This window comes from Felis catus, chromosome A3 (assembly GCF_018350175.1).
Source record: "Felis catus isolate Fca126 chromosome A3, F.catus_Fca126_mat1.0, whole genome shotgun sequence".
NCBI lineage: Eukaryota > Metazoa > Chordata > Mammalia > Carnivora > Felidae > Felis > Felis catus.
In genome coordinates this window covers 59,081,596-59,095,147 of record NC_058370.1, presented here as the reverse complement: position 1 = coordinate 59,095,147, position 13,552 = coordinate 59,081,596, and the positions used below count along the sequence as shown (strand labels likewise).

The window sequence follows — 13,552 nt, the reverse complement described above, 5'->3', positions numbered from 1 at the left end:
GACCTGTTGGGACTCTCCCTTCTCCTGTGCATTACATCTCCCCATTCCCTGTGCCTACTCAGACTCTGACCATCTCTAGCCTGGTTTCCTGTGCTCCCTCCCTCCTCAGACTAGAAACCTTAAGGGATTTCTTTAAAGCACTGGTACAGTGCCTTCCTCTAGGCCCTCAGTGGGTTCCATCTCCCCATCCCAGGCACACAGGACAGGGCACTCTCTCCTCTGCAACCTTCTTTGCTCTGGCCTCACTTCCCTTTGCAACCCCTGCCTCCATTGCTCTCCTCCCTCCCCTGTGATGTTTCTGTGCATGCTGTGCCCCCTGCCTAGAGCACCCTGGCTGCCCTGAAGACGCCATCTTGTCCCCCAGATCCCACTCAAGGATCCCTGCCTGTGGGAATTGTTTCCTGAAAGCCTCTCGGTCCTTGTGATTGGATTCAGCACACCATGCTCAGTGTTCTAGGGGTGTCTTGTTTTTACTCCTTTTACTTCTTTCAGCTAGTTAATGCATTTTTTTTTCCTAAGGCCAAGCACCATTAGATGTCAGGTGAAGGCATATCAAGATGAAGGCAGACAGGACCCCTACTCTCCTGGGGCTCCTGTTGGATGGGGCAGGCAGAGGATACACATCATGTGAACGAACAAGAAAACTTCAAGAACTTTCTTAAAGAGTTATTAAACACCTAATCACACTGAGCATCCATTGAGTGATTGCTCTGTGCCCTTTGACCAGTAGCTCCTGGCTTCCTTCTCTTTTGGTTGAGCAAAGCGCAGCCCTGAGGGGGTAGCGCCAGCTTTCAGTCCCAACCTCTAGGGTTCTCCCTACCTTGTCGTGACACAGGCCAGTGTGGTCTAGGCAGACTTGCCCTTCACCAGCAGTTTCAATATGGCGCATAGTAAGGGGCTTCAGAGGCCAGAGCCACAGCAGTCAGGGTGGCATTTATGCATGCATTCTCAGAAGCAGTACCTTCAAAGCAGGGACCTAAAGGATGCACAAAAGTTAGCCAGACAAAAGGAGCAGTGCACGATGTCCCAGCCTCAGAGTGCAGCGTGGGAAAGAGCAAACCTGGTAGACTGGAAAGAAGGAAGTTTAGAGGGTGGGTAATACGCAGCCTCAGAAGTGAATGGGGAGGTTCAGACTTTGTCATGGGAGCATTTGGAAGCTGACTGACAGTATTTGATTTGTTTTGTATTGTTTTGTTTTGTCTTTAAGTAAGCTCTGCACCCAACATGGGGCTCAAACTCACAGCCCTGAGATCAAGAGTCACATGCTGTACGGCTTGAGCCAGCCAGGTGCCCTGCCGCTAGATAGATTTAAGCAAGGGGGTGACCTGATCTGATGATACAAGGCTCCTTCTGGCTGCTGATGGAGAATAAGTTGGACAGGAACAAAAGTTAATGTGGGAAGACCAGTTTGGTCAGTTCATTCCCCAGATAAGAGATGATGGTGATCTAGACTGGGGGTTGAGGCCATGGAAATAGAGAAGTGAGGAGATCTGAGAGAATCTGAGGGAGGAACGTCTCACAGCACTTGAACATCATTTGGATGTGAAGATGAGGGTGAGAAGGGGAGACGTTGAGAATGCCACCAAGGTGTCTGGGATGGGCAAGTGACCAATTGGCAATACCAGGCATTGGGACATTGAGCTCGAGGAAAGAGGGGATATGGGCGCAAAAGAATAAGGACATTAGGGATGCATGTGAATCTCAGGTTCTCAGGGGGCACACAACAGAGAGTTGCCTGGATATACAAATTTAAGAGTGTTTGCAGTTTGTGTTTCAAAAATGTATGAAAGCATGAGTTTATCGAGGGAGACTAAGGCAGCAAGAGATGTGCCTGTCTTCTCTCTCTTTCTCCTCTGTGAGCTTCCACCTGCACTAGCCACTATGGGAACCACTAGCCACATGTGGCTATTTAAATTCCAATTAAAATCATTAAAATTAAATACAATTAAAAATTCAGTCTTCAGTCCTACCAGCCACATTTCAGTGTTCATAGCCACGTAGCTGGTGGCTCTTGTAAGGGACAGTGCACATTATAGACCATTTCCATCTTCACAGACAGTTGTATTGGACAATGCTATATCTAGATTCTACATCTTATTCATTTTGTATGTGCGGTGCCCAAGCACTCAGAAAAAAAGTGCAGTTCCTTCGATTGGAGGGATCTTAAGAAGTAAACAGTCATTCGGAAATGGGGGTCAGAAAAGGAACCCCACACATTCTTTACAACCCTTCACACGAGTGACAGGGCTCACACGGGGGCCCCAGCCAGAACACAGGAGTGCTGGTAAGTGGGGCTCCTCCAGGAAGAGTGGGACTGTCTGCATATTTGTCTAATTTAACTCTTACTTTTCTCGTGGGCCCTTGGGCAATACCATAGCACATTTGCATTGGAACAAGTGACACGTTCTAGATTATAATCCAGGATTACAGAGTGATGGAATTGAGAGTCTTTGTGGAAAATCAGATCTTGGACTTTTCATTTCAGAGATCAGTTCTAAATGGTCCTGAATGTCCAGGTTTTGGTTTTGCTTTTGTTTTTCATCTTCGTTGAGTGTGTACCTTTGTTCTTTATTTTCTTTTTCAGTCAGATGTCATGGATCAGAATTTGTTAAATTTTCTTCCAGAACAAGAACATTCAGAAGTTTATAAAATGCTCTCTTCCCATATGCTTGTGACAGATTCCCCCTCCCCAGAATACTTAAAATGTAAGTTTACCTTTACTGGTTTTACAAGATACAAAGATAAGAATTTTACTTTGAAAAGGAGGTTAGCATGAATTAAGAGAGGGAGAACTAATTTTAAGAACAGCTTTCCTTGTGACTCAGAGTATTTCCAAAGTCCTTAGAGGTATATTTTATTTGAAATTTAAGGCTAAAACTAGAGTTTTATGTAGTAGTAGTATGTAGTAGAATCATATGACATTTAACTTCTCTGTGGAAAATTTGAAAGCATGGTGCTTAAGAATAAGAATTCATTTTGCCTGTAATACAAGTTCTTTTTTTTTTTAACATGAGAGTCTTTTGGTAATCAACACTGCAAAAAATCAGGGAACAGTCGACTTGCTTATTTTAGAGGGCACTGTAAAGCTAGATGTATATAATAACCAAGTATCCAACTGAAAACTGAATAATTAGGTCAAAACGCCAAATTCTTCTCTCCCGAGGCTGTCATCTGGTTATTTCTATACGTTTCCAGTTTTTATGGAATTTTAAAGTTTTTCTCAAAATTGGCAACCTGGATGGAAAGGGCGGCCTCGGTGCCTGCTGAACCATGTACGTTGATGGAGGTAACGCAAGTGCCTCGTGCTTGTTCAAGCCTTAGTCCATTTTCCATGAATAATTTGTCCTGTTGTATATCTGATTTTACTTCAAAGCAATGTGAAAAGATTAAATTAAAGAGAGCAGCTCTATATGAGCAGCTTTATTTTAATACACCATATGAAAACAACCAGAACTAATCAATGCCGACATAAGCAACCACAGACATCTGGGAGCAAATTAAGACTAATTGGGCCCAAGTACAGAATGCAAAAATATCCATATAGACTATGGGGGAAAACCCCCTATTCTGCAAAGGTTATAAAACCGTGTCCAAAAGTCAGTCATAATGAGAGAAATGTCCTGGCCGTGTGTAGACTAAAGCCCATGAGTTACACAAAGATAAACTTGTTTAGTCTAGAATCTGTGTCATATTCATGTTCCTTTTTCTTTTTTTCCTTTAACGGCCCAGCTGACAACGATTTAGAGTTTTATTGCCATCTTCTCAGAGGCAGCTTGAACCCAAAGGAATTTCCAACTTATGAATACATAAAATTTGTAGGAAATTTTCGCTCTTACAACAATGGTAAGCTTTAATTGTCATATAATTGCGACAGTGTCTTTTATCATGCAAACGTGCACACGGGGGCATAAGAATCCCTGAGGGAGGAGGAGTGAGAATACGTGCTTTTCATATTTGCATTTGGATTTTCATGTTCCCAAGATGCGTTTTGTGCTCGTAAATGCTGTCTCCCGTTTGAGAAGAACGTACTCCCACACTTGTTTATGCCGGTGCACAAAGTCCCACTGAAATGCACTTTATTCATGTATTTATTTTCAGGCTGATGGAATAGTTCTGTACTGTGGGAAACAGCTTCTAGTTAATAAAGAACAGGCTCAGCCTACACAGAGCCAAACAGGGCTTCACTGTGACATGAAGATCCATAACCTTGGTTTTTGCATCTTTAATCTCCTTTTTCCAGAACTGCTGTGAGCATGTTCTCATGGGTCTGGCACATAGGTCTTCTGCTCACTCTGACCCTAATGCACGGAAAGTGGCCGTTTTATGAGGAGCCAGAAAAATCCACATTTGGGTGGATTATGAAGCAGATCAGCCAAGTGTAAAATCTTACTCTCTGAAATTATCCAGATAACTAATGGTCCAAGCTCTGGTTGTACCTCTAAACTAGACTGACACCCTCAGTTTCCCTTTTGACCCTGGAAAAATGGGAAGGCAGGCCTGGTGGCAGAAATTCCGAAGTACAGTCCCCAGCCCACAGCCCCACTGTGGAGCCCAGCACAGAAAGGCCTGCCTTTTGTTTGCTTCACTCCTCAAACCTCAACACAAAACAAACCACTTTGAATGATCTGACATTTCATAAAACCACAAAGATGGGAAAAACAGAAGGAAGAGTTGACAGGGATGGGAGAGAGAGAGAGGGAAGGAAAGGAGAAAAATACCAAAGGAGAAGAGACAGGAAGATGAGGCACAGAAATGATGGGTGGGCAGGTGGAGACACCAGGGAGTTGATGGCTCCCCTGCTTGGGCAGCCTCTGGACCCATGATGGAGTCCATTTACCCACCAAATTAGATCCAGAGTTTCCGTTAGAATCTGCCAACATAATGGCCCCGAGTCCTAATGCTGAAGCTAACCAGGATCTTTCCTTCCGCCTCAAACAATCCTCTGTTGTATGTTGTTTGCATAAATATACATACTTTGTCTAAAAGCCTGAACTAGATGCTAAACACTTTGGTCCTGCCAAAGTGATTTTCAAGCCTAACGTTCAGGGTCCGTGCCTGCATGATGGGCTCCTTGGCTAACTTGGGGCCCTTTGGGAACCTACCCAAACAGGGTTCCTAAGTGGTTGGAAGTGAAGACAGGTCAGCTTTCACAAGTGGGGCCCTAAATCTGGGTCAAACAGGATAAAGCCAAAGCCTGACCATGCCTAACCCGACTCATCTGAAAGGCTTTCCTAAACCTCAAGAGATGAATGTTTTATGAACCACACAAGTAAATGGTAGCTGGTTGGGCTGCCTAGCTCAAGAAATTGACCTATGAGACGCCTGGTAGAACACCCAGCATGATGCCAGCCCCGGTGCAGAGTTCACTGGGTGAGGCACCTTGTTAAAATGAAGATTCTAGTTCGGGAGATCTGAGGGTGGGGCTGGGATTGTACAATTGGAAAGAACCTTGGGGCTCTGATGAAAGGGGTCATGGACTTCGAGAAACACTACCCTATTGTGATACTAAATGCCATTCCATAGGAATCGTAATGGTACTCCTCACGTTAATGGTGCTCCTTCCTACAGCTTTATTCTTGAATTAATATAAGCAGTGGTTTGCAATTTGCTTAAAATGTGTGCTGTGGCCATCATGCCAGCTGCTGGAATAGCAGAACATCCCATGTGTCTGCGTGCGAGGAAGGGGAAGGCACCCTGGCCCCCCGGAGTGCCAAGACTGTGGAAATTCTGGGATGCTGCTCCCACGTGTCTCCATGACAACGGCGCACCGCTTAATTAAGGAACCGACCTGTGATTGGCTGCCGAGCAGCAGTCCCATCCTTTGTTCATTTACATTTCCACAACTCTCCCTTACTATGCTGCTGAATATCACTTTGAAGCTTCCTGTCGCTTATCACATTCTAAAGGGTTTCAAGGAAAGAGGCAGACTTCATTGTGAATACCTGGGTTTTTTTTTTCCTAACCAGCAAAGCTTTATTTTCACTTCACGTTGAGACAGTGTTTGTTTGCCTGAAAGAATATGTGGAAATTATGTGTGATTTTTTTCTTTTTTTTTTTGGAAACTGTTACTGCTATAAACACACAGTATCGAAAAGTGGAAAATTTAAAGCCAAGAGTGCCAGAGTGTCTTTCCAGAGCCCGTTGAACAAACCAGAGTTAGGGGGGCTTTCCTGAGGCAAGAGTCTCCAAATGTAATTGTGGAAAACCTGAAATATCATTCTCACTTGGGTGAAAATAGACCACAACAAATGTCAGAGGGAAATGAATTTCTAAGATGGAACCCTATGAAATCACCAACATTCAGTTATTTTTTACCTATAAAACAGAGTTTAACATACTGTAAGAAATACTTCAAATTTGATTTTGTAGGTTTACTTCTTAATAAACATTGGACAATGGGTTACCTTGTCCACCTTAGGAGTGCTCACCTTAGGAGTGTTTCCTAACTCCCAGGTCCTGGGCCCAGTCTTTGCATTGATAATATCATTGAATCCTCTCGCCAACCTTATAAGTGGTACCATTGGCATCGTCGCATCTTAACAGAGAAGGAAACTGATGCACATAAGAATAAGAAGTGCACATTCTAACCCTGAACTCCTACCCTTAACCCCAGTGCTTTTCTATGTTGCAAAGCAAATCTATGTTGAAATTAAACATGTAGATGCAGCACACAGGCCTGTCCCTGCCACTGGGCATGCTGTTGGGACATGATGTCCGTCCCTATGCACATCAGATGTCCCGCACCCATGAACCACGCTGTTTTAAGGATACCCAAGATTTGTTTGAAAACAAATGGGTTTATGCTCACAGTTCTCTAAAAATGGGCACAACACACTGTGGAGGCCACACGGGGAAGCACCAGGGTAGGTCAAGAGGCAGGGCGAGTAGGAGATGTGGGCAGGAGCCTCCTAGTGTGGTTTCTGTAGAAAAGATTGAGTGAGGCAGCATAAACAGACTTCAGTTTGGTGGGTTTGAATAATTTTAGTAGGCTCTTGGGTAGAGGGGTTTGTCTCTAGTTCTCAGGGACCTGAGTAATTAGGGCAAGTAATAGTAGCCCAGAGTGTCAGAGCCCCATAAAGGGTATGGTTGGGCTGTGAGCTCTAGATTGATTGGTTTGCCTATGAAAGGTGCACTGGAAGGTGAGTCGTACCCTATTTCTAGGAATTGACCAACCCTGAAAGCAGCAGTTTCTCCAAGGTCAGCAAGGCCCCAAATGTCAAAGCACCAAATACAGAGAGTACAAAATGTGGTTTGTACACAAGCCACCCCATGCAACTTCCCTGAGTCCCCAGGCATGGCACACCTTTCAAAGCAATATGTGTAGAAGAAAAATGACTATGAACATTGCTTTTATTTTAATAAAATCCCTGTGCGCACTTCAAAGAACTATGTAGGAAACCCTACCCTGGTCCGTTATCAGGAAAAGTCCTATCATTTCTGTAGGGCTGCTGAGTTTATGGAGCATTGCCTGGCACATTCTCTTTTGATACCTGTCAGGAAAATACGAGGCTCTCATTTTTATCAATAATGGAGTGGAAAGGATGATGACATTTACTGATCTGTGAGCTCTTTGCACCCCTTCCTGGGCCTATGCAGTCCATGCCTGGTATATAAGTAAGGCTCAACAAAAGTATGTTGGCCTAGACTGAGGCTCAGAGATCTTAGCCCTGGACGTACAGGTGGTAGGGGACAGAGGTCCAGCTCAGACCTGACTTTTGACTCACAGGAAAATGAAGCTTTTCCAAAACTGAGAGCCAATAATAGAGCTCTCCTTCACTGACCCCAAAGCCCACCACAGAGATGGAGGGGTGGCTTCCAGGAGGGTTCCCACTACTTCTTTGGCCTTTAATCCGATGCAAAGATTAAATCCACTGTGGTATGTGCTGGGTAGACTGGCACATGTATAACTTATGGTGATTTGTGAATTGTGTGCACTGGAAGGTCACTGACCAGTGCATGGTCAGTGTATGGTCATCTTTGGCCTCCATTCTCTCCCCATTCTGTGTCCCCCACCCCCATCAAGTTCCTTCCCCACCTGGACTCCCTGGGTGCTCCCTGATGTCCTTATCCAGGCCCCTCACCCAGGTACCCCTGCCAGTAGTGTTTCTGACACACTCTCTTCCCTGCCTCTTGTTCATCTGATCAACCAATTTGACTTGAGCCTGATAGAGGTGTGGGCTGTGACTCAAAACTCACATCTGTAGGTACCCTTGGGCCTTAAGCCAAAGGGCCCAAAGGGGAACATGTAGGCTTCAGGGCATGGAAGACAGGTGACATTGATCCAGAGAGGGCTTTTGGTGACCTTTAAATCCCATAGATGAAGACCCTCATCTGCTTGCCTGCTAACTCAGATAACTTCATCTGGTTCTGTCACCAGTATAAGTAGGTCAAGTTAGGAATTTGGGGTGTGGGGAGGCACAAAAGCCCCTTTGCCCTTGTTAATGAGATTAAACCCTCCAGTGGGACATTTCCGGATTCAGCAGCTGATTGTGCCATCTTACCCCTTTACCTCTGTACCCCCCTCCATGCACCATGGCTACACAGACACAGCAACCATCGCCTAAATACTTCCACCAAATGGAATTTTCCTCTGCTTCAGTATTTGCACATCTCGGTCACTCCTTCGGACTTCATCATTTGGTACAGATGTTCTGGGGTTGGGGTGGGGAGGAGGTGAAGATGGGACTTCACATCTTTAACCTAGATTTTTAATAAACGTGAAGAAGTATGTGTCAGGAAATGGAACAAGAAAGTAGCTTTCCTAGAACTGTTTCACTTCAGGACAGTTTCTAACCAAGTCTGTGAAAAGCTTCCTGAGGGAATCTGAGCTGGAATACGGAACCACATGTCTCCTCCTCTTCCCATAAAAAGCCTACTGTCTGATCTTGGCCACGTGGCCAGGAGCACCAGAAATCACCACTGATGGCAACAGTCCCTGGTCTACCTCTGCTCTGCACATCACTTCCAGAAGAGGGGTGAAATGAAATTACTTTATTCGGGGCTATGTTTGTCCCATAACAGATGTTTAAAAATACCTCCAACAAATACACCCTTCCATCTTTTTTCCTTGTCCAGTTAAATAGAGGAGCCCCTGGGACCTCTCCCAACCCCCCACCCAAGTCCCACAGCCCTGCCCACCACTCTTACTGGAGAGGAATCAGCCACGTGATTTTAAAAGACGTAATGAACAGTCTTTGCTTTCAGGGGTCCTAGTAAACAGGTTCCAGTTCCTGAAAGATAAGTTCATGCCAGGAAGAAGGCAATCCTCTATTTAAGCCCTTGCTCCTCCCCCAGACTTGGATTTCAATGTGCATCTGACTGAAATCCAGAAAGCAGTATTTCAAAAGTTGTTGGTGTGGTTCCAAATAGGTCACCCTCAGCAAACATTCCACTCTGGGCTTTCCAGAAACCACACACCAGAGTATAAAAGTTTCCCTGCCCTCATTTTACCTATTCGCCTCTAACCACACAACCAGATTTGAAATACTGGCAGAAATGGAGGCTTTTTAGCTTACAACACTTGATTCCGTATGTTCCGTGGGATTTCTGTAGGTTGCCTCATTTTATGGCTTTAGGGGTTTTGTTTTTTGTTTTCCTGAACTGAATTGAGATTTCTCAGTTAGGGGAACAAATCCACTCCCACCAGATCTCACTGAGAATGGAGATGTGAGTTTAGCACAGGAAGGACAGCCTCGGGGAAGGAATGTCTCATCTATCTGTCACAGGCCCCCAAGAGCAAGAAGCAGAGTGTCCCCCCCCCCCAACATGGAAGTACCACATCTTTCTCCAGCAGAGGCCATTGCTGCCAGATTAGATTGTGGAGGAAATAAGAATGCAATAAAGAACAAGGCGTTACCCAAGGTCATTGTCTTGCTTGAGCATCTAGAGCCCATATTGAAATGGAGCAGTGAGGAATGGTCACACAAACACATCTTCCTGCTTGTTCCAGCCTGGGAGCAGGGCACTTCTGTAGAGGTTGTCCAGGAATTGTGACAAAAAATGTGCACAAGACATCCAGATGGAGGACAGGGGGCAACATCCTGTACGAAGTCCACTTTCCTTAGGGGGAAAATCAGCTGGTCCTGTCCACAACAACTGTCTGGTGGATATCTTGTCAATGCCATTACAACCTCCTGCCCCCCCCCCAAATACTCATTTTTATTAACAAACACCAAGGAAAAGAAGAAATATTTAAGTGAGACATATATTTTCCCATCTGAGTAATTTTTTCAATCCCGCAAATTGCAAACCCTTAGCCTTCTTGTGTGGCTCTCAGCCTGTCTCCAGCCTCGTTCATTCTTATGCCAAACAGAACTGGCAGAAAGAAAGCAAAGAACCACGCCTTACCCCAGCTAGTTAGGTGGTGCTCTGGGCCAGAAACCAGGGCAGGATTATTTTGCTGCTGCTGTCCTAAGAACCAAGTAACCTGGCTATTCAGAACACATCGGGTAAAGCATACCGTACTGTTAAGAGAGAAAGGAAGCCTCTGAAAATAGTGCTTAATTAGAGGGAGAGGATTTCTCGTGAATGTTCAGGAAATCACTTTTTCCTTAACATTCTGACACTGTAACCCAGACGTTTTGGACAGTTATCATAAATGAGATTTGAGAACGTTTTTCTTCTCTCAGCAAGCCTCCTCACTGATTGTTTCATGTCTTCCTGAACACCTTTCGGCTTTGATTTTTGTTTGTTCCAAGAAGTGCTGAGAAAGCTATTTGTCACTCTCCTTGCGGACTATTAGTGTGCTTTCCTACAGCTGTTGCAACTAATTTATCATAAGCAGGCCATCTCTGATCAGAATACTTAATTGTTTAGGCCTGATGACTGAACCAGTACTGAGGAACCATAGGTACATCTTTTTCCATTTCTTTCTACTCCTTTGCTATTAGCTAATGTTCACTATCCCCACCTCTGCTTCTTCCTCATTCTTTCCCACCCCTTTGCAAACATGTCTCACGCCACTGGAGACTTCCCTGCCCTTTCAGACATCCTTGTCTTCTTTCCATGACTGACGTGAGAGGTCACCTTTGAGATGGAAGCCAACCCCAGACACCAGGAGAGGCAGACTTTAATCACTCTTATTCTCTGGAGAACCTCAGGGCTCTCTTGTGTTCAGAATCCCTAGAGTGCAAGCCCAAGGCAGAATTCTTCCAGGGTCTCTAAAATTTGAAATTGTGATGAAAGGTTCAGGAGCAAAGAAGGGCTTGATCACCCCCATGGACTGTTTTAATAGGAAGGCTAAACACAGAGCACCATCTTGAATGTTTCCGAGCTTGAGACCCATATGGGCACTTGTGTTGTTTTCACCGAGTGGCAACTGCGATATACTGATTTGCAGCAGACCTTGCCCAGGTCCTTCTGACCAGTGTAAATGCACCAGTAGGGCAGTGAGCCAGCCCAAGTGCCGGTGGGACCCCGGACCGTGTTCTGTAGGCACCCTCCCACAGCAACCCAGCCCCCAGCAGCACCAGGCTGGGCTGCAGAAGGGGAGCCCCCGTGGGGTCTCGAGGCCTGTGTGTTTGTTGCAGGCTGGGATCAGAAGGTCTCTTCCCCAGCTAGATCTTAAGCTGTAGTTTTAGGGGTGAGATGGAAGGTCCTCTCATCAGAGACACATTCAGTAAACACATGCTGAGCGCCTGCTGTGTACAAGATGCCTGCTCAGTGTGGGAAACAGGGAACTAGATCCAGTTCCTACCACGGGGAAGCCTGTCTCTTTAGCTTTGGGCAAGAGTAAGATCAATTTCAAGTAAGATGACCCTCAGGGCAAAAAATGTAGCAAGAAATCATTGCTTTTATCTGTGGCATGAATGCTGTGCGTGTGTGCGTGTTGTAGTGGTGGAAGAAAGAAGTGGGAAAGCAGGCAGAGATCTGATAAATAGGGCTGCGTCTGCATCAACTGGTTAATTCTTCCGAGAGGCTCAGGAAGCCAGTTGTAATTAGATATGTTTTTTCTATTACTTAAATTGAAACAACTAATTAAATCCTTAATTAATGTTTTTTAACTACCTTGGGATAAGAAGTGCCAGAGAAGTTATTCTAAGTGCTAAATATTACTCTGAAGTCCCAGGGAGCAGTTTGCTCATGTGTTGACTCTGGAATCTGTGAGGAGGCTCATGCTGTGAATAAAAGTCATTTGAATCGCGGTTGGCAAAATGTTTAAAGTATCTTCTTCCCCTTGACTTCCCCCAAGGTTATCCCCTTGGCCTCTGTTACAACTTTCATCCTTGATTCACCATCACCTTTGATCAAGCCCTCAGCTGCTTAAGGTTTTGGGGGAGAAAGCTCGTTTAGAAGAGGAGTTTGCTTGGTTCTGGGCCCCTCTGTAAAGTATCTAGTTTATCAAGTGCAGGCTATAAGCAATAATGAAATTTCCCCTGTGGGGTGCATTTTCATCTTTAAAACCTTAGAAGTTATAAAAGGAGTGATACACAACTGCATTGGGAGGCAGCCAGGCCAGCAGTAAGCTCTGCGGAACATTCACATAATTTCCGTGGTCTCTGCCCCTTGAAGAAATTATTAGGGGCTGGTGTTTCACTCCCCCACGCTCCTTCCGTCTCCCTGTCTTCCTCATGGTAAATCACCAAGGAAGGCACTTACTGACAGAATACATTAATTTGGTAGCCAGAAGGATCATTCCAGCAAGGCGCATGGTTTAGAGACAAATGAGAGAGGCTTTCTCTAGAAATTTCCAGGAAGTCCTTTTGGAAGTTTGCTTCGAAGTCCTAGGTTTTCTGAAAGAGTAGGGAGAATTTTATTAGGTCTTTATTTGGCAGTCGATGTCTCTTAGATTCAAGCAGAGGGGGTATTTCACATCTGGGAGATTTTTTCATGTCTTTTTTTATTATGCAGATGTTCACATCTGCAGACCCTTCCCTTATGGGATTGCCTTCTCTCCCCTCAGTGAGTCCCTTGGCTCACCCTCCACATTAATCTACAATGGACTAAGCCAACTAATGACAGCTGTAAACTCCTCAGGGACCACTGTTTTCTACTTTGCCCCTTTATATTCATGTTTGGAAACATTTATATTAATATTTATGTGAATCAATTCAGAGAATATGTTTGGTAAAATGAATTTATTCATGTTAGTGGATAGAAGACCACGTTATAGAATCACTTAGAAACCTACGAACATATAAAACAAAAATTATTGGAAAGCTAAAATCCAAAGAAAGTCTTGCAGATTTCATTTTAGAACGCATTTCATTTTCTGTTGCTTTATATGTTCTCAAATTGGAAAACACAACTATGTTTAAGTCTACAAGTTCAGAAATGTAGTTAGAATTCAGGATCTAGTTCAGGATATAATCAACTACATTTGAAAAAGAGAGAGGTAGTATAGATTATCTAGCATAATGATCCAAAACCCTAACTACATGGTAGTAAGTGTGGGGAGCTTTTAAAACCTCCAGTGCCTGGGCTTCACAGCCAGAGTCCCTGGATCAGCTGATCTGAGAATGGCGTCTGGGCATCTGGGAGGCCATGTAAAAGGTCCCAAGGAATCCGATGTGCAGCTGAGTTCAAGAATTCCATATACATAGTCCATTGACTT

General features: G+C 44.6%; 1 protein-coding gene across 10 annotated transcripts in view; it reads left to right on the top strand.

Moving 5' to 3' along the window:
- NPAS2 (neuronal PAS domain protein 2) overlaps window positions 1–13,552 on the top strand; it is a 158,969-nt gene that overhangs the window by 113,900 nt on the left and 31,517 nt on the right. For 9 of the 10 annotated variants that reach the window (XM_023251580.2, XM_023251579.2, XM_023251581.2 and 6 more), the window contains 2 exons: window positions 2,585–2,705; window positions 3,730–3,843. In XM_023251580.2, coding sequence (XP_023107348.2) covers window positions 2,585–2,705; window positions 3,730–3,843 — 235 coding nt within the window. The remainder of the gene's footprint in view (window positions 1–2,584; window positions 2,706–3,729; window positions 3,844–13,552) is intronic. The other variant, XM_045054062.1, reaches the window with a different exon arrangement.